A 21,149-nucleotide genomic window follows, 5' to 3' on the forward strand; every position below is an offset into this window, starting at 1 on the left:
GAGTTAGAGACTACCGCCGCAACACCAACTATGGGTGATAGCAGTGGGAGATTGAGCTGCATATTTTCCTTCTATTAATACATGTATAATAATTACTATTAGAATTTAGAATGATACGTGGCCTATCTGAAAGTAAGATCAAGTCTAAAAACTACAGTCTTCAAGCAGGGATACACACAACAAAAATAATTCATTTCTAGGACTGGAGAGCAGATTAAACATAACATAAAAATTAGGCTTACTATGTTCCACAGCGTGAAAATAAATTGCAGACTACAATCAGTCACTTAAAAAGAGATGATTAGCACTTTATTAAGTTAGCATAGATTGTACTTCTACAAACTGCAGAAATAATCAATGAATAGAGATGCCCTATTAGAGAATGATAGTCAAAAAATATATATAAGCAACTGTTGGTATGATAACAGGATCAAATTCCACCTTGTATATCAACACGCCCATTTTTATCCAACCCATTTACAGTAATTACTTGTTATTCTTGCTTATCTTGTCATATACAGAGTGATATAAATGATACTCAAAAAGGGTCCATTTTCAATGATTTGGACTCCATATTATAGGCATTCTCCACTGGAAAAATATTTTTTCTTAGGTCTTTAAAGTGTGATATATATATACTGGCCTGACCTTATTGCTGGAAATGCTTAAATACTAATGCATTTTAAAATCAGTAACTACAAATGCCACATGACTACACTTACACACTGTGCTGTCAGAGAAATATTTTAGAATATTTTGGATAGTCAACAGCTTATTATTCCAGCGGTCTTCATGGGTATAATTCATTGCCTTTCAATTTCATGCACATTCAAAATTTCTTACAAAAGAAGAATGGTGAAACAAAATATATAATCTTCCCTCAATGAATTGTGATGTTCAGCAGTTGCACAGAAACAAGTGTTGAGTTTCAGGGGGAAACAAAACAGCAGCCCTTCAGAGGGGGGTGAGCCGCTCATCCTCTGTCACAAAGGCATCATTAACGTGCCCTCTCTTCATGTCCAGGGGATCACAGGGGATGCCATTTTCAATTGTGATTGTGTTTTCCCATTTATCTTCAGTGTCTTCCATTTCAGATGGTCCTTTGTTCTCCCTAAATGCACATAAAAAGAATGATTGGGATCTAGGAAGAGAAAGGATGGTCTTCTGTACAAACATGGAGATCAGGAAAGGGAAGAGGAACCTTAGAATGATGGGGAAAATGGATGACATTGTGTATTTTCAAATAAATTTCAAAGATCATAAAGAGTTGATGAGGTGAAAAGATGCTATCAAGATCAGAAGTCTGCCTGGATTATATATATGTATATGAATGAATATATATATTTATATGATGAATATGTTTGTATACACACACATATACATATGTACATTCACACACACAAATTGCATGAAGGAATGTGAGGAAAATATATGGTAAATTGGCAAGTTAAAAAATTTAGCTCTAGGAGAACAACTTCACAAAAATTGAATTTAAAAAGGTAATAAATTCCTCTCACAAGATTTGACAAATTAATGGTATGCAAATGTTAGGTAAAAATTAGGTTGAAATGAGATACCAAGAAGCAAACTCACATTACTTTGTAGAAAGGATGTAACCATTGTAAACTGCAGGTATCATTCCTTGGCTCTACTCATTACAAAATAGTTGTATTCATTTGTTAAGTCAGGTTTTTGGAACTCAGAACACATTTTACTAATTACAACTCATAGCTGTAATCCCAGATCATTCCAACAAATTCTATTTAACAGGTAAATTTTTAAGTTATTCATTCTCAGACCCTTTAAAGACGCTGCTACCCCAATCCAAGTGGTAACCAGATCCTTAATCTTTCCCTGGAGTGTGGGAAAATGTAGCTTTGAATTCAAACATTCTTCCTGTCTTTTGTGAAAGGCCAAGACACTGAGCCAATTGTGCCTGATATTATAGAGGTAGGGGGAGAAGAGATGTGAGTACCTCTAGGCAATCAGAGGGCAGAAGAGTTTCCATCAGGACTATCACAAGTTAGATGTTGGAGCACCATGGAGGCATGATGTTAGGCATGAGGCTCCCAGATTTGTCAAAGATTCCCTTGTCCCAGAAATCTGTAGAAACTCCAAAGAGGCAGACCTGAGTGGATCACATGGCTGGGATGGTGGACATTGCTGTGGTGACTAGGATAGACTTCCACCACTATGGAAGTCCCTTAGAAACTTAGTGAATTTCTAGTGGGTGAGGAGGTGGTGAAGATGCCCCAAAGATGATCAAGGTAGAGTTTCCTATTAGTCCTACGTGAGAGCTCATTTCAAAGTGCTTTAAAGAATATGGTGGAGGAAGGCAGAGAAAAGAAAGAGCTCTTGTTTACAAAAGAATGACAACCAATACAGAAGGTGCAACAGAAACAGAAAATCACCATATAATAATAATTGATTCTGATGAGGCTCCTCAATGGATACTAAACCACTGAGTGGGAGATGATTAAGGAATAGGATACTCACAGGGTCTCAATGTAACACCCCTACCAGCAATGTACTAATTATAAAGAGACATTTGTTTTTTGTAAAGGGAGAAATTTGGTGAATATCACCAACAATGAGACAAACTGACAAGTGCCTCTAGATGTGATGCACCGAGAAGATATTCTAAAAATAAAATTCTGTGTTCTGTGTTCCTGCCCTACCCCATCACCAAATTTTTTTGACCTGAATCTCTCAGGAGGAACTAATCAGACAACTCCAAATTAAAAGATATTTTGTAAAACAGCTGACAGCATAGAGCAGGCACTCAACTAATGTGCTTAGAGTTGGATGGACAGACATATGAGTAGCTGGCTAGCTAGTTAGACAGATAAATGGATGGATCAATGAATGTAGATCAATGACTGGTTGGCTGGATGATGAATTAATAGATGGATGGATGAATGGGTGGATGGATGATTGGATGGTAGCTGGGTGATGGAACAAACAACTGGATGGAAGAATGGATGGACTAATGCTGTAGGCAAAGTTACTCAGACAGCAGCCCAAAGTAGATTTTGAATGGGATCTATCAGAAGAAAGAGAAGGAAAGAGGGAAGGAAGGGAAGAAGGGAGGAAGGGAGGGAGGAAGGGAGGAAGGAAGGAAGGGAATGTACACATGTGATATTTCTTGTATTTATTGAATAGTTATTTTTTCAAATGGATGGAGGAAAGTACTCATTTTCATACCTTAGGAATTAGGAGTGAGTACAGATTTTGCCAGGGTTCACTGATGGTTTATTAGATAATTTCGAATAGGTGGAGTTTATAAAGAAAAGTAAAGTAGCATTTCAATACTGTAGATCCCACTGTCATCACTTGAAAGTATTTTGTCATTGTGCATGCCACCGTCAAATGTCAAAATGTACCACTACAGGCCCAATGCTGGGAGTGGAAGTCGGGGGGTTGTATTCCCAGAGACCTAAGTAAGGACAGGCTGCTGTGTTTTCCCTTCCTCAGGGTGAAGATACTCCACTGTCCATTCCAAGCATCAGCGGTCAACGATCAGTGCCACTTGGAGTAGGCATACAATTTCCTGTGATGAGAAGGTCCTCCAGCCAGGTGAAATCACCTATCAGGGGACTAGAATTCTTTGGCCCCTCCTCCTGTAGACAGGGGTATCTCGTCACTTTCCACGTCGTCCAGAAAGCAAAGACAACTGACATTCTATAACCATCGAACACATCACTTCCATTCATAGTATCCAACATTCATTCAATAACTATGCTTTGAGTGCCTACTATGTGTGGAAGAGACACAGTTCTTGTCCTAAAGTGAAAAGAAAGGGCTCAATAAAAAAGAAAAACTCCGAATTTCACTCATCCTCCCCTCCTTTTCATGGATTATAGAAGAGAGGAGTGATGTTTCAGTAAGAATGACACCCTAGCGACAAATGTATATTTATAAATTATCATCAAAAATGCCTAGCTCATGCAATTTGTCCCCAAGTCACTCCTCATTGGGCTTGGAGTGAATAATAATTCTCCATAACAATAAATAGGTTTTCAACAGTCAAGTTTTACCCTGAAATTTGTGTATTTAAGTATGAAACTCATATTACAAAAATCCTTGTGGATGGAGCACTCTGAAGTAGGTGGCAACGCAACAGCAGTCTTAGAAGTAATGGTTGCCAGTGTTCATTTGCCGGTTTCCTCAGTTAAAAGAAATGTTTTTACAGAGTTAGAAGAAAAATTGCAGAGAGCTGGACACTTGCAGATCATGGCAAGAAATCCTGCCTCCCCCCCCCCCCCCCCACGCCCGCCAACCACAAAGGAAAAATAATCCACCAGGCATCACAAGGAATGGGGAAGAACGAAAAAGGAAGACGCAGATGGATGAGGACAAGTTTCTCTTCTTTAGAAGAAGGATTTCTTAATCAAAAAGATTCTGAGCAAAATCGCTGTGGAAATTTATCAAAACGAGAGCCGTGTCCATGACAAATTAGGTACATATTATTCTTTTGTGACCTTAGATCTAGTTGTTCACAGTCTTGGCATTGCCAGGCTTCACAAACTGCAGTGTCGGTAACTTGCTGGCTGGCGGACATGATAAGAAGCTCAAAGGTTATCTAACAGTAATACAGCCCTTTGTCACATTTCATAGTGTGTCCTGTAATAAACTGAGTCACTGCCTGCACATTGCTCTAAGTATAATAAAACTTAACTATCTTTCTGGATCATTCTGATTCGATGTTCTGCTAAAAACATGAATTCTTTTTCCTGAAAAATAAAAATGAGTGTTAATGACTTCCGCTGTTCCTGCATGTCAGGTGGTTCAGGAAGAGGATTAAAAAACAAAAACAAAAACCGTGACTAAAACACCTGAAACTAGCTCTTAGAAGCCTTAGTGTGGCTATTTCTCATAAATCCAGAGAGAAGATGGGCAAAAGAGGGGACCGAAAAAGTACAGGCATACCCCGGAGATATAGCAGGTTTGGTTCAACTGCAATAAAGCGAGCCACACTATACTGTAGTCTACTAAATGTGCAATAGCATTATGTGTAAAAAAATCACAGTACATACCTTAATTTAAAAATATTTTGGAGATAAAAAATGCTAACCATCATCTGAGCCTTCAGCGAATTGTAACCTTTCTGTTAGTGGAGGGTCTTGCCTTGACGTCGATGGCTGCTGACTGATCAGGGTGGTGGCTGAAGGCTGCGTGGGTGTGGCAATTACTTAAAATTAGACAAAAGTGACGTTTGCTGCATCGACTGACTCCCTTTCATGAATGATTTCTCTGTATGTAACATGCAATGCTGTTTGATAGCATTTTACCCACAGGAGAACTTCTTTCAAAATTGGAGTCAATCCTCTCAAACCCTGCCGCTGCTTTATGAACTAAGTTTATGTCATATTTTAAATCCCTGGTTGTCATTTCGACCATCTTCACAGCATCTTCACTAGGAGTAGATTCCATCTCAAGAAACCACTTTTTTGTCTCATCCATAAGAAGCAACTCCTCGTTTGTTAAGGTTTTGTCATGGGATTGCAGCGATTCAGTCACATCTTCAGGCTCCACTTCTAGTTCTAGTTCTCTTGCTTTTTCCACCACATCTGCAGCTGCTTCCTCCACTTAAGCCTTGAACCCCTCAAAGTCATCCGTGATGATTGGAATCAACTTCTTCCAAACTCCTGTGAATGTTGACATTTGGACCCCTTCCTAGGAATCATGAATGTTCTTAATGGCATCTAGAATGGTGAATCCTTTCCAGAAGGTTTTTGACCGACTCTGCCCAGATCCACCACAGGAATCACTATCTATGGTAGCTGTAGCTTTATGAAGTGTATTTCTTAAATAATACGACTTGAAAGTCTAAATTACTCCTTGATCCATAGGCTGAGGAATGGATGTTGTGTTAGCAGGCATGAAAACAACATTAATCTCGTTATACATCTCCATCAGAGCTCTTGACTGACTAGGTGCATTGTCAATGGGCAGTCATATTTTAAAAGGAATCTTTTTCTGAGCAGTAGGTCTCAACAGTGGGCTTAAAATATCCAGTGAACCATGTTGTAAACAGATGTGCTGTCAGCCAGGTTTTGTTATTCCATTTATAGAGCGCATGTAGAGTAGATTTAGCGTAATTCCTAAGGGCCCTGGGATTTTCACAATGGTAAAAGAGCACTGGCTTCAACTTTGAGTCACCAGCTGCATTAGCCCCTAACAAGAGAGTCAGCCTGTGCTTTGAAGCTTTGAAGCCAGGCATTGACTTCTCCTCTCTAGCTATGGAAGTCCTAGGGGGTCTCTTCTTCCAATAGAAGGCTGTTTCATCTACATTGAAAATCTGTTGTTTAGTGTAGCTACCATTATGAATTATCTCAGCTAGATCCTCTGGATAACTTGCTGCACCTTCTACATCAGCACTTGCTGCGTCACCTGGCACTTTGATGTTATGGAGACGGCTTCTTTCTGCAAACCTCATGAACCAACCTCTGCTGGCTTCAGACTTTTCTTCTGCAGCTTCCTCACCTCTCTCAGCCTTCATAACATTGAATAGAATCAGGGCTTTGCTTGGATTAGGCTTTGGTTTAAGGGGATGTTGTGGCTGGTTTGATATTCTATCCAGACCACTGAAACTTTCTCCACATCAGCAATAAAGCTGTTTCACTTTCTTATCATTTGTGTGCTCACTGAATTAGCACTTTTTATTTCCTTCAAGAACTTTTCCCTTGCATTCACAACTTGGCTAACTGTTTGGTGTAAGAGGCCTAGCTTTCAGCCTGTCTCAGCTTTCAACATGCCTTCCTCACTAAGCTTAATCATTTCTAGCTTTTGATTTAAAGTGAGAGACATGTGACTCTTCCTTTCACTTGAACACTTAGAAGCCACAGTAGGGCTATTAACTGGCCTGATTTCAATACTGTTGTGTCTCAGGGAATAGGGAGGCCTGAGGAGAGGGAGAGAGACGGGGAACATCCTGTTGGTGGAGCAGTCAGAACACTCAATATTCATCATTAAGTTTGCCATCTTATATGCGCGTGGTCTGTGGACCCCCCCAATTCCAATAGTTACATCAAAGATCACTGATCACACATCACCATAACAAATATAATAATAATGAAAATGTTTGAAATATTGCAAGAATTACCAAAATGTGACGCAGAGACACAAAGTGAGCAAATGCTGTTGGAAAAGTGGTGCTGACAGACTTGCTTAACGCAGGGTTGCCACAAAACTCCAATTTGTAAAAAACACAGTATCTGCGAAGCACAATAAAGTGAGGTCTGCCTGTATCGGGTGGCCCACGTAGCTAGGGGGTGTTGAGGATCAGGGTTTGCTCAAGATAAAGTAGTGGCGGCTAAAAGCAGAAACAGTATTTTTGTCTCCCTTCAAACAAGATAGGGCTGAAAAGCCAAGACCCAAGAACAGCCAGACAAACAACAAAGGACAGACAAATATGATTTCAAAACAGGACAGAGTTAATTATTGGGGAAGTGGGACTGTCGTCATAATCAGTATGGATGAGTCCTGGGGAAATGGCAGCACTGCTGGAACGATTTTAGTGGGCGTTGCAGCACAGTGAGACTGGTGATGTGATAGCAAAAACAGTAAGAATTAGTATCTATTACACGGCAGACTAAGTGCTTTGTATACATCATCTCACCTAATTCCTACTGCAATACTATGTAGATTTTATTATTATCCCTGTTTTTCAAATGCAGGAGCTGAGACTCAAATATGTAGAGCAACTTGTCTTTCAGAATGGGATGAGACTGGTGAAAGGAGTAGACCTAGAACTCTATTTCATCTCCCCAGGCTTCGCTCAAAACACATATTTGATTCCTTTTGAGTGTGTACATTTAAGAACAGCAAAGTAAAACAATTATTAGCTCTAACATTTCTGATTTCATTTACATTTCTATTTTCAAGACAATTTATTCACTTAATTGAGACTCTATAAGAATGTGAAGTTTCAGTATATGAAAATATTGGCTGAGCCCCAGCCCCTTGTGTGAAAAAATTCATAGAAATGCAAATGCACTTCCCTTTACTATTGACCTTATGGGAAGAGAAATATAACCAGAAATAAGCCAAGTGAATTTACTAGTGACTCTGCTCAACTGCGAGCATTAGCTAGGGTTCAATGTCCTGAGTCCTTGACCTGGCTTTGTTACAACTACAAGATTATCATCTCCTTATAGGCAAGGACCACCCATGTTATCTATGTACGTCTCTTCCATGATACATTCTAGAGCTCCTATCATATAATGGATGGTCAATAAAGGAATAAGATATTTTTACCTCTCTGGGCCTTGGCTTCTGGAGAGATGGATACAGATCATTGTTTAAGATCCCTTCCTAAGACAATAACATCATAACACTCTATTTATATGCAGGAGTCATGAATCAATTCTACTATATACATACAAGTCTGAAATTGTGCTGTGTCTGTGACTCTTCTTTTATAGCACAAAGTGCCAGGTTACATAGAATTAGCACTTTGTAACTGCTTTTTGATGACGAGGCTTCTTTACATTGATATAGCACTCCCCAGTGTATGAAGCACTTGTGTGTATTCTCCAATTTTGTCTTCCCATCATCATAACTAATTAAGAAAATATTATCCTCATTTTCCATATATGACTGGATCAAGGTCATTCAGCTAAAAAATGCCAGGGCATGAGACTGGAACCCAAAACCAGGAGAATGGATCCAGTGCTCTTTCAACTAAAACACACATCACATCATCGACTTCATCACCATTAGCATTATCACATCACCCCCACCATTACAGTGATCACTATCACCATCACCATCATCACCATTACCATAAAGCCGACCAGAGAGCTAAAATATCCACTTCCAGGCTGGGGCTAGACACAGATCTAGTACAGACATCACTGTCAAGTATATGCAGTTCATCTTGGTTGTCTTCCCACATACCCAACTCCCTAATCGTTCCCCAAAAGAAAAAAAAAAAGACTTTTCCAACTTTTTTCCTTCAACAAATCTCTCAATTCCGCAAACTGCAGTTCTTAACTAGATGGTAATAGAGAAGCAACCTCCTCGAATTATTTCATGAAGAGGCGGCAGTTGTAATGGCGTGTTGAAACTGGCTGGTACAGGCTTGCTAGAGGTGACTCAAACATTCAGAAATTTCAGACTGGATAGGAAGTCAGCAAATGCTACAAATCAAGGTATTTTTTTTTTTTTTTAGAGAGCTGATTCGTCAGTCCACCACTATTAAACAGCAGGCCTAATAAGATCACTTGTCTTTTAAAATAGGTGTTTGTTAACTAATAAAATCTCAAGCAATAAGCCATTGAACTGGAAAATTTTCTGCAGTATGGTAGCAATATCTGGATGGAAAAGAGATCTTTTTCCAGCATCCCTTAATCACAGAAATGGGTTAAGCTCATCTTGGATAATAATAATTACTGTTTATTTAGTACATACTATAACCTAGGTACTTTATACACATTTTCTCACCCAATCCTCATGGAAGTCCTGTGAGACATTATCTCCCTATAACAGATGGAGAAACAGACCCACAGAAATTACATGACACAACCAAGGTCACTCAGCTAAAGGGTATAACTAGTATTTGAGTTCACCTAGTTTGGGCCCCCAGTGACTGCATACTTTCCACCCAGTGGTTCTGAACAGTCAATGGAAAGCTGTTATTGACACAGCTAACAGAACAGTTAAAGCTTTACTTGAGAAATCTCTTCAGTAGTAAGTATAAAGATGCACATGTCTTAGATGACACTGGCACTCTTCTCTGCAGAAGCAGAATGGTGATTCAGATGACCCTGTGGTCCCTCCTGGTCTTCTAGGTTTAAGATTTTGTATCACACAAACTATGTTCATTATTATCTAATGTATGAATTGGATTCTTGAACAAATCTTTGTCTTCCTCAACACTAAAGGCTTTCAGGGACAACTCCTAGTTTTTCCACAATTAGAAAAGGTTTTCATAACAATGATCAGGGCTCTCCCCACTTTGAACTGCACCCTCTCCCCACCTTTGAAGCAATACTTTGCCCAAGAAAAACCCACCAAATTTTTTCCGTAACAAATGGAAAACCCAACAAATCAATTTCTCTTCAGAAGGCTGTCATAACTGTCCTGACTCTATTTGCTAATTATTGATGCTCTCCAGGTTGACACAGGAGATTTGTCCATCTGTTTCCTGGTTTGAACATGAACTAAATTTGTGAAGGCAAGGTTGTGACAACAGCCTCCCTTCTCCCGGGTAACAGATTATGATGCTACACACTCAGTTATTATATTACTGCAGAATCTGCTCAGAAGGAAGAGATAGCTGATCCCAGCACTAACGAGCAGCAACTGGCAGGATAATAAAAAGACCAGCAACTGGCAGGATAATAAAATAACAGTAACAGCTAACAGCAGTAGCGCCAGGCACTACTTCAAGAGCTCTATTAACTCTTTTGATCCCAGCAAATTAATTCTTTCTAATATACCTCACTGTCACTCGAGCAAAGTTATCTATGCAGAGACAGTAAAGAAAAATTTAACCAACTTGACTCTAGCACCACAAATTATATCCTCTTGAGCTTGGTTTCCCTGACTCATTGCCTGTATTTCCTGATATCCATACAGTTAATGGATTACATACAAGAGCAGAGTCTAGGCAATAAATACTTTGAATCCAAGCAGTCTACCTCCAGAGCCCATTCTTCTACCTCCTTCACCATATTGTACTAGTGAGGAAATTGGGAACCAAGGAGATGGCGTGAATTCACAAAGGTTACAATTGTTGGAAACCATAGAATCCTAGCATTTCAGGATTAATATAAAACTTAAAACTATTAAACATAGGTATTCAAATACTGCAAGAGAATATTTCTTAATATTCTGAAAAACAAAACAAAACAGATTAATAATTTGTACCAAGACTCTCAGCATTATGTGCCATGCCAAGAGCAAGAAAAGCAAGCAAGTACAATTTGATCTTAATCTTTGAGCTTAATTTGGGCACTACACATAAATCACATTTATTCCATAGCATTTCACTTACCATTTGTGAAAAAAATTATAAAGCCCCAAATTTAAAATGATTACCTTCTGCTAATAACCAGGGTGAATCATATGCAAAGCAGAAAGTCTCAGGAGAAACATTTAGTCAATCACACACTTGGCCAAACACAACCTGCATGTCCCGTGTGGGCACCAACCCTTTTGAAAACCACAGTGTACGCCTGTGATTCCCACTTACCAGAATTCCTCTTCCTTGGTATCAGAAGGGAAGGTTTAGAAGCATCAGAGTGTCTACTGAAGAGCTGAGGACTCTCTCCACTTCCCCTCTGGATGAGAGGTGCTTGCAAACAAAATTATTTTCTCCTTTCATTGTGCTAAGAAATCTTGTCTCCTCTCTACCTAAATAACTCTCCCACTGGTCTGAAATTCTCTAATATCAATAATTTAGACAGCAAAGTTTGCATGTGCCCCAGAATCCAGCTAAATGAACTCCAGGAGTGGGAATCTAAATGTAAGTACTTAAATTGGAAGCTCTGAAACTAAGTGAATTAGAATAGCCTAGATATTCATTAAAACATATTTTCTTCAATTGTACATCAACTAAACTTCAATTAAAAGAATGCACCTCCTTCAGAGAATCGACTTTAGTGGGTCTGTGGTAGGGCAAAGGAACCTATATTTTAAACAAGTTTTCCAGGCAATTCTGATGCAGGAAGTTGATTCAAAGGCCACTGTGAAGAACACGGGTCTATATAAAATCATAGGCACTGGAGGGAAGAGCATCCATCAAAGGGAGGGAATATAAAACATCGCACAAGTGTGTAGTACAAGATGGTGGCTGCAGGCACCGGAAGAGGCAGGCCAAGGTGAGGAGGCATGAAAAGGACTATGGAACTACTAGTCTTTGGAGGTGGATGACTAGCAAAGATTAACTCTGCCTACCCAAAAAGTCTGCTTAGCTCTGTATATCCAGCTTACAAAATCATAACCCAGATATTAAAACCAACTCTAGATATAAAACATTCACATGGTGTAGAATAGAAAGAAAGATAGTAATGGAAGGACTCATAGTTAACTAAGGGACACGGACTCCAAAAAGTCTCCCAAAACAAGAGCATAAGTGATATTTTGAAAAATCACCAATTTTTTCAGTTTCAGATATAACGCATTTTCTTCAGCTAGGGGAAAATCCTCTCCTTGTTTTTCCAAGTCATGAGTAAATAAGAAAATGCTCTTTAAATCACTCCCTTTAAATATCTTACCTTCTACGTTGCCGGATTCCTGACAAAATCAATAGCATGGTTGCCACTATGACGATGCAAAATACCACACCAAATATAATAATCCAGATGGGCACAGATGGGTCAGTAGGTGGTGCAAGAGTGGAAGGAATTCTTAAAAATTCCAGAGTCTGGTCATTCAAAAAGAAGGCATTGTTGATCCGGTTCCTATTCATTCTAAAATACAATGATGATTAAAAACAAATGAAACAAGACAGAAGAAACATTAGAAACAGAAGGTATAACCCTATCTCCCCATGATTATAACTATCTCTATAAACAGAGCATCCCCCTAGCAGGAGACTTCAGGTTGAACAGACAGTTTGATGAGGACAATCATGCTGTGGTTTTCTGTCTATAAGTGGCAGTGCTGGTTGCCAGAAAGATGCTTCTCTATGTACTACTGCCCTCCATTGTTGATAATGTCCTAGAAGTAACTGGAAGTCTTGAGCTTTGAGCTCTGCCCACCATGTTTTATTTCCTGAGAGGCAGTATCTAGATTAAAATGACAGAACTCTATTTAAGGTGCCTTACATAAATACCAAAAGCCTGAAAAGATAAAATAATATGCAAAAAGTGGGTGATAAATATGAGAAGAAAAAACAAAACCAGCAGCAGAAAAGAGAACACGAAGCCGGGAGCAGCTGCAAATCCATCAATTTGATCTTTTTTTTCATTCAATTCAACAAACATTTGCTGGAAACTTACTAAGTACCAGATCCTGTGCTAGGTGCTGGAGATACAAAATGAAATAAAAATACTCCAAGGAGCTTACAGTCTAGAAGAATGGCCCATCAGTCCCTCCACAATCACAGTGCAATCACAGTGCAAGAGGTAGATATGGGCACAGTGGGAGCACAGCAGAGGGGTAAGTACATCGTAGTAAAATGTCAGAGCTGCTTTCCTAAGAAGGCAACTTTTGAGCTGTGCTTTGAGGGACAAGTAGGAGTTCTTTAGACCAAAGTGTGCAGTGAGCATAGGAATTGGAGACATGGTATGTAGTATGATGTGTTGCGTGAGCTGCAAATAGTTCCATATGACTAAAGTAAATGGTGCTTTAGGAGTCCAAAAGTCTAGAAAAATATGAAGGTAAATGCATTACTTTCCCCAGGGAAAATCTGTATTTTTGGTGGTAGTGGCACTTAGGGAGGGGTCGGTGGCAGTTAGGGAGGGGTTGGTAGCAAAAACTTATTTGACTGAAACTAAATTTCTAACTGGAATTTGCAAATTAGATGAGGAGATTTCTTGGAGATATTGTGTGGCCTTTACTGAATTCACACTAGACAAGCTGACTTCAACAACCTCTAGAGCAGCACTGAAACCAGAATATAATGTGAACCTTATGTGTGATGTCAAATTTTCTAGGAGCTGCGTTTTAAAAAAAAAGTAAATAGTAACAGGGAAAATTAATTTTAATAACATATTTTGGGACTTCCCCAGTGGTCCAGTAGTTACGACTCTGAGCTCCCAATGCAGGGAACCCAGGTTCAATCCCTGGTCAGGGAACTAGATCCCACATGCCGCAATTAAGAGTTCGCATGCCGCAACTAAAGATCCCACATGCTGCCACTAAAGCTCCCCTGTGCCGCAACTAAGACCCAGCAGAGCCAAATAAATAAATATTTAAAAAAATATATATATATTTTGCCCACTATATCCAAGAAAATATAATTTCAACATGTAATCAATTTTAAGTTGGTTCACATTTTATTTTGTGCTAAGTTGTTGAAATTTGGTGTGTACTTTACACTTAGAGCATATCTAATCTTGGACTAACTACATTTCAAGTGCTTGAGAGCCACATGTGGCTGGTGACTACTGATCCTGAACCTGAGAGTAAAAGCTGGAGAATCTCTGCAGACCAGCACCAGGGTATCAGGAAAGACCTCCTTTAGCAAATGAAAATCTATGGGGAGGCATGATTATTCATAAATGTGAAGGAGAATCCCAGCCAGGAAATCTGCAACAGGGGATAATTTCAATGCAATTTTTATCAAACTATGGAATGTTTTCTTTTTTCGTAACCTAATTTTGCTAACACGATAACACAAACCTTCCCACAAAATAATGAACCCCACTACCAAGGTATAACAGAGTAAAGTGAAAAGTTGCTGTGCATTCTCATTCTGTCTACCTGGTTGGTTAGCACTCAGGCTGATAAGAAGTTCTAGTTTAGTACAAACTATATCTCCATCTACCACTGAAATCCCCAAGAGGCGTCAATCACCATGGATATCTTCTAGCCAAGATTGGCCTTGAATAAGGCCAGTCCCTCAAAACAGATCAAAAGCAGACATCTTAGAACTGGTCTGTCATCCCCTCGCCTAATTCCACAGGTGTGGATACTCTAGCAGACCGGGGGGGGGGGGGGGCAGGTGGGAATCACTGCATGTGCTGGCAGCATGCCTGCGTTCAAGTTGTCACTCTTTATTTTTCTAGGTGACCTGAGCAAATCAATTAATCTCCCTGAGCCTCAATTTCCTCATTTATAAAGCAGGGATAATAATAATAGCTCACAAATGATTGGTGTTGATACTAAATGCCACAGATGCATCAGAACATGCCTTGTGAACCAGAAAATATTATGCAAGCATTGGGTGGAACTAGCATTATTTTGCCCAACCACATAGGTTCTTCAGCCTTGACATTCCTACCACCTGCCTTCTAGGTACCATCTCCTTTCTTTTCACTCTATCCTTCCCTCTTGGTATTGTTTCCTTTATTTTCATACAATCCTGATGAGCCCTATCCATTCCCGGACATAAATTCCCATTCTATTGGCTATCCTCACCCCCTCAATAGCCCTTTCTACTAGGGCCTTTGAAACAGACATTTTGTTGTGAACATATTCATCTAGATCTTCGACCTTCACCCTAAACACTCACTCCTCCTCCTCACATTAACTGAAGCCTGGTTTAACCACAGTGCCTTTATTTTCCTTGTAGCCCTCCCTCGTCACAGGGCTTGAATAAAATCCCTTTTCTCATGAAATACAATATTCCTAATTCTTACTCCCTAAGTAGTGGCTCTTAGCAGTATTCTTACTGGCAAAAGTGCAGAAACAATTTAGCTCAGACCTTCTTGTTAGGGCTTCCCTGGTGGCGCAGTGGTTAAGAATCCGCCTGCCAATGCAGGGGACACGGGTTCGAGCCCTGGTCTGGGAAGATCCCACATGCCGCGGAGCAACTAAGCCTGTGTGCCACAACTACTGAGCCTGCGCTCTAGAACCCGTGAGCCATAACTACTGAGCCCACGTGCCAAAACTACTGAAGTCCGCGCACCTAGAGCCCGTGCTCCGCAACAAGACAAGCCACCGCAATGAGAAGCCGGCGCACCGCAACGAAGAGTAACCCCCTCTCGCCGCAACTAGAGAAAGCCTGCACGCAGCAACGAAGACCCAATGCAGCCAAAATAAATAAATTTATTTATTTATTAAAAAAACAAAACAAAACAAAGAAAACCTTGTTAACTCATTTCCCATGGGTATAGAGCCTCAATGCCTTTGCTTCAGCAAGGGAAACAGATGATTATTCACACAAAAACATTTGGCATTTGATTATACACTCATTATCTTAAACATTAATATTTTACAAAGAGCAGATGAGTTCTTTCACTAGATATTTCTCTTTGGTAACGAGAAAAATATGCATTTCAGTAACTTGTAAATAAATCCTTTGTAAGAAGAGTGAACTTTGTTTCATTCCTTCTCAGGAAATAGTTTATTTTGTGAACTCATTCTTCCAATATACCTTTGCCCAACACCAATCATGTGTGGGATTTGAAGTTTTGACACACATAAAGTGCACATTAATTGAAATAAAAACAAACTGCTTCCTCTGCTTCTGTGCAGAAAAGAATACATTTCATTTCTGAAAGTTTGTTACAATCCCAAGGAGAGGAGGAGGGGAACTGTCAGGAAAAAATGGGTAAAACTTCAAATGGGTGAAAAATATGACTGAGTGTCCTGCAAGTCTACCTTTCTGGACAATTTCCCCCTTTTATTGTTTTTGAGTTATTTTGCATATCTGTAAGTTGGAGAGAACTGATACAATGTAAATGATTCTTGTCCACAGAAAATCAAGGTGAATTGTGTCTGGTGGAGCACTGCCAATGGATAGACTGGTGTATCTTTTAATAAATAAACATCACCATTCTTCAATTCCTGCATTTGCATGCTGCCTTGAAGTCTCCTTTAAACTGGTTTTAACGTCTTACTAGTTCCCTCATTAACTAATAAGATAATAAAATCTTTGATAGCATTTATTTTTAATTTGTATGAAAGTCGTGATTTTACCTTTTTTTCAAAAAATTATCTTTTAAAGGTAAAGACTTTCACTTTGCTATACAGTAGAAACTAACACAACATTGTAAAGCAACTATACTTCCATAAAACAAAAAACAAAAAACACCTAAGCATTCGGGCTCGAGAAGGCATATAATGAACCATCACACAATAGTGCCGTACAAGGTGTTCTTGCCAAAAGAAGACAGTACTAAACCTTCTTAGCTAATGTTTAAACCAGGGCTTCTCAGCCACAGCACAATGGATATTTGGGGTTGAATAGTTCTTTGTTGTGAAGTGCTATCCTGAGCACAGGAGGATGAAAACTAGCGTCCCTAACTTCTGCCTACTCCGTACCAGCACTGTACAACAACAATGTCTCCAGACATTGCCTAATGTCTCCTTGGAGGCAAAACTGCGCCTGGATGAGAACCACTGATCTATACTAATCTCTATTCCAAAGTAACGAAATGAAACCTTTGACATCTTAATAAATAAATCACTGTGAACCAGAGAGAGAAGTCTTCAAAATCTATGAAAACAGCTGAATTAATCAATAACTTGATTTACCAGTGGAAGGCATATTTAGCGGTGATTACCTTATGGCTGACTGTACCTCAACAGCAGGAAGGGTGTGATTCCTTGAAGGATCGGTAACCACAAACCAGAATGACACCCGCTGGGTTACATTGCAAAGTAGGACGTGGGAAATTCTGCAGATGATGAGAAGAAAAAATGTACATTATGAGCGAATAATACCAAATTGCATTAGATATTCCACTCTGGTGTTATTACCATCTTAAGAGGTGAAGAAATGTCTTAGTAAGAAGAAAATAATATAGGAAATTTCCTTTATTTCAAAATCATAGACTTGAGGATCATTCCTAAAATAAGGAATCTACCAAAAATGAAACAAAAAAGGGAATGGCTCAGTAGAGGGCATTAGGTATCTCATTCTTCATCACCTGTTAGCTGACAGCATCCCTGTTTGCTCAACTCTTGGCCTCTCTCTCTGACACAAAACCCTTTTGTGTTTCCTCATCAGGATCTTTTAATGTCCTCTTCATTCAGCCTTCCACCTCTCAGAACCAGACAAATCTGCTGATCGAGGACTTGCTTCCTCTGTTGACCACTGTTTCCACCCCTCTCCTACTCCAGTAACTGGGGTCGGCCCAACAACAGACCTCCAGACTGAAGTGCTGTAACATTTACCAGCAGGTTTTGAACACTGTTTTTGCGGGTACCTGCTTCCAACTATAAATTGGAAATGTGCCTCACTCTACTCTGTATACCTGGATCACCAGTAGAAATGACAAGAAAGAAATGGCATTAGTGTTCAGATTAGAGACAATCTATATATGAATGTATGAAATGTATGAACGTAGAAAATAAGAGGAGAGTCCACAACAAACCAGCGTTGTCGGAGCTAAAACATAAATCCTGAACGGCTTTCACCATATCCTTATAAGCAAAACTGCAAAAAGTGACATGAGCAACGATTCTAGAAGAAACACACAGCCTCTGTAGAAATACAAGTAAATTCGCTCTTTTTCCTTAAAGGAGCATTCAAGTGCATTATGTTCATTTTTACAATAATGAAAGAGAGTGCCCTTCAGTCAACTTTCTGTAATTTTCAGGACCTGGTACAAATTATTATATTTTCTCCCTTTAAATGTCAAGGGCAAAAAGTGGAGGGCTCCCCCTCCACCCAGAGCCAAGCGCCTGGGCCAGCAGCGGGAACTGAAGGATCCCCTGTGCTCAGAACACAGGGGCGCCCCGCGAGGCCCCGAGTCCGCGGGGCGCTGGCCTGGCCCGCGCAGGACCTCGTGCCCAGAGGTTCCGACGCGCCACGAGCCGTCCCACGCCCCGATGCCAACGGTCGCCTCAGCGCCGGAAGCTTCGCGTCTACAGACTTCGGGCCGCCCAGAAGCCAAAGCCCGTCGAAGGTCCGACCCCGCCGACCCGCGAGCATGGGCAGCTACCTGAGCGGGTACCTGGGCACAGCCAAGGCCACGCAGCCAGCCCGCGCCCGGAAGCGCCGGTCCCCATGGTCCCCATGGACCGGGCCGCCCGCGGCCCCTGCCTCCCGCTGGACCGGGACCGGTGCCAAGTCCTGTCCTACCGCCGCCGCCGCCGCCAGGAGATCCGCAGCTTCCCGCTCCCCGCCGCCCTGCGCAGCTGGCGCCACTACCGGGTCCGCGGGTCCTCGGTGCCCCAGGCCTGGAGGCGCCTTCCCCTCCACACCTTCACGGGGCTGGGCTTTAACCGCCATGGCAACAGTTTCATGATGCGGTCCCAGTGGAACGCCCGCCACTGCCGCCACACGCAGAGCCCGGTGAACATCCGTACCGGCCTCCCTGAGAGCCTAGGCAGCTTCTACACGTGTCCGCCCAGCCAGGAGTCCCCGGACCCCTGTGCCGAGGAGACCGTGCCGAGGGCCCTCAGCCGATGCGAGAATGGAAAAAGGCGGCTCGACGGGCCTCTCAGCTTTGAGACCCCCGGCCCCAAGAGAAGAAGGCAGAGCCCCGAGCCCAGGCCATCGGCCTTCCGGCCCGTGTGGAGGCATGGAGTGGTCTCTGCCTTTGTGCCCAGGCCGGGGCCTCTGAGAAGAAGCTTCTGCTCCCGGCACAACAGCCTCCGAGAAGAGGACACTGAGCCCCGGCCTGACCAGCAGGCCTGCCGGAGCCTTCCCTGTCTGCCGCCCACCCTGCTGTGAGGCCACCCCCCCCCCTCCCGCCCAGGGCCCAGTCACAGAGCCTCGCTGGAGAGATGGGAGCGGATCAGCACTCCCGGGCCCGGGCCTCCTGCAGCCTGACGTCCCCCTTGAGTCCTGAGAGCCAAGGCCACCTCCTCCTGACACTCAAACCCACAGCTCTTTTTACCCAGCTGACCCCTGCCCTACCCCTGCCTGAGTCACTGGCACGGACCGCCAGGCCAGCTCCCTCCACTCCAGCCAGGGGCTCTGCCAAGCCCCAGAGCCACCTCTCCTACCTGCAGAGCCCGCCCTGAGGAAGCACTGCTGACGTCCAAGCCTTCACTCCCTCCTGCCCACCCACCCTTCCTGCCTTTGCCCCTGAGAACACCCTTCTCAGGAAGGCGTGCTTCTCCCCTATTGCCCACTTTATACGGTTTAAAGGTTGTTCTTATTTTAAATAATACTAAAATAGCTTCATTATCCTAGAGATTGTCATGGTCTTTCTTTCAAAGATTCAAACATTAGGATTTCATCCACATGCTGGTTTCTCCACCCTGGCTCTGTTGGGGCCAGACAAGTCTTTGTTTGTGGGGTGCAGACCTCTGCATTGTAGGGTTTTAGCAAAATCCCTGGTCTCTATCCTCTAGGTGCCAGTAGATAATCCATATTGTAAACATAAAACGTGTCTCCAGGCACTGCCAGATGTTGGGGGGGGAGGGGGCGGGGCGGGCGGTGCACACTGACACTGATGGAGAGCCACTGAGGGACAGCGACCTCTACTGGCAGAAACAGTCAAGGCTGGTCTCCCAGAATGTGCCTTTTTCAAAGACACAGAGATGAACAAAATGAAGTGGTGTGTGCTTGGCAAAAACATATCCCCCATTTTGCAGAATGCTGTGGGGTGCGAACGACTCATGTTTTGGGCCTTATTAACAATCAGACAATGTGGTTTTTTAAAATGAGCTACTCATTTATCATCAGGTTGGCAAAAATTGAAAAGTTAAAAAATATCAAACGCTGGAAATGATGCAGAGAATTGGAATCCCAGGCAGTGCTGTGGGTGTCCATGGGTCCAGCCCTTCTGAAGCGGCATTTGGAAGTGTTTCCTAGAACACAGTGCGGCCACCAGAAACACTCACACACACACACACACACACACACACACACACTGGTGAGGATGTTCTTCGCAGCCCCCTTTGTCAGAGCAGAGAATTGGAAGAACCTAAATGTCCACCAACAGGGGAAGGGATAAAGTAAATATGGTATTGCTATCAAGGGACTACTATTCCACAGATTAAAGGAAAGAAAGAGCCCAGGGTTTCTGCACTGTTCGGTCTGGGCCAGATAATTCTACGATGTGGATGCCCTGTGCGCTGCAGGATGTTTAGAAGCAAACCTGGCCTCTGCGGACTCGATATCATCAGGACCTCCTCCAGTAATAACAATCAAACATGTCTCCAGCCATTGCCAAACACTCCCTGAAGGACAAAAATCACCCCCAGTTGGCAACTACGGAACTAGAGTTACACATTTTTTTTAAAAAGGTAAATCTCAAAAATACACTGTCAAATGAAAAAGATGGGAAGTGGCATATTATGGGTAGCACAAGCCATTTATATAAATCAAAAAAAAAATACAAACTAATATTGCTGGCATAATAGAGGGGGCCGGAAACCAAGTAAATGGTCATTTGGACACTTTGCCTGTATTGTTCTTTCCATCTAAAGCCTCTTCAAATACTGTTCAAACATGAATTTCAAGGTTTCCCCTTCAGAGAGTCAGAGAATGAGCTGTAAACATACCAAAGTCCCTTCTCCCTCCCATGGAGCACGCTTTCTAAGGGGGCGGAGACAGAAGGTAAACATTTAAATAAACGTACACACTGACAGGTGGGGAGATGTGCTATGAAGAAACCAAGGCAGGAGGAGGG

At 41.8% G+C, this 21,149-nt stretch overlaps 1 protein-coding gene across 2 annotated transcripts in view; it reads right to left on the reverse strand.

Annotated features, from left to right (window-relative positions):
- Positions 1–287: 287 nt before the first annotated feature.
- The window catches only part of CLTRN (collectrin, amino acid transport regulator), a 34,803-nt gene continuing 13,941 nt past the window's right edge, over positions 288–21,149 (reverse strand). Inside the window, exons 4-6 of one of the 2 annotated variants that reach the window (XM_068533690.1) lie at positions 17,124–17,237; positions 12,225–12,419; positions 288–1,111 (exon numbers count right to left, since the gene is read on the reverse strand). In XM_068533690.1, the coding sequence (XP_068389791.1) occupies positions 955–1,111; positions 12,225–12,419; positions 17,124–17,237 (466 nt within the window). In that variant the 3' untranslated portion in view covers positions 288–954. Of the gene's footprint in view, positions 1,112–11,200; positions 11,303–12,224; positions 12,420–17,123; positions 17,238–21,149 lie in introns of those variants that run through there. The other variant, XM_068533691.1, reaches the window with a different exon arrangement.

The sequence above is a fragment of the Eschrichtius robustus genome, chromosome X (assembly GCF_028021215.1).
Source record: "Eschrichtius robustus isolate mEscRob2 chromosome X, mEscRob2.pri, whole genome shotgun sequence".
Classification (NCBI taxonomy): domain Eukaryota; kingdom Metazoa; phylum Chordata; class Mammalia; order Artiodactyla; family Eschrichtiidae; genus Eschrichtius; species Eschrichtius robustus.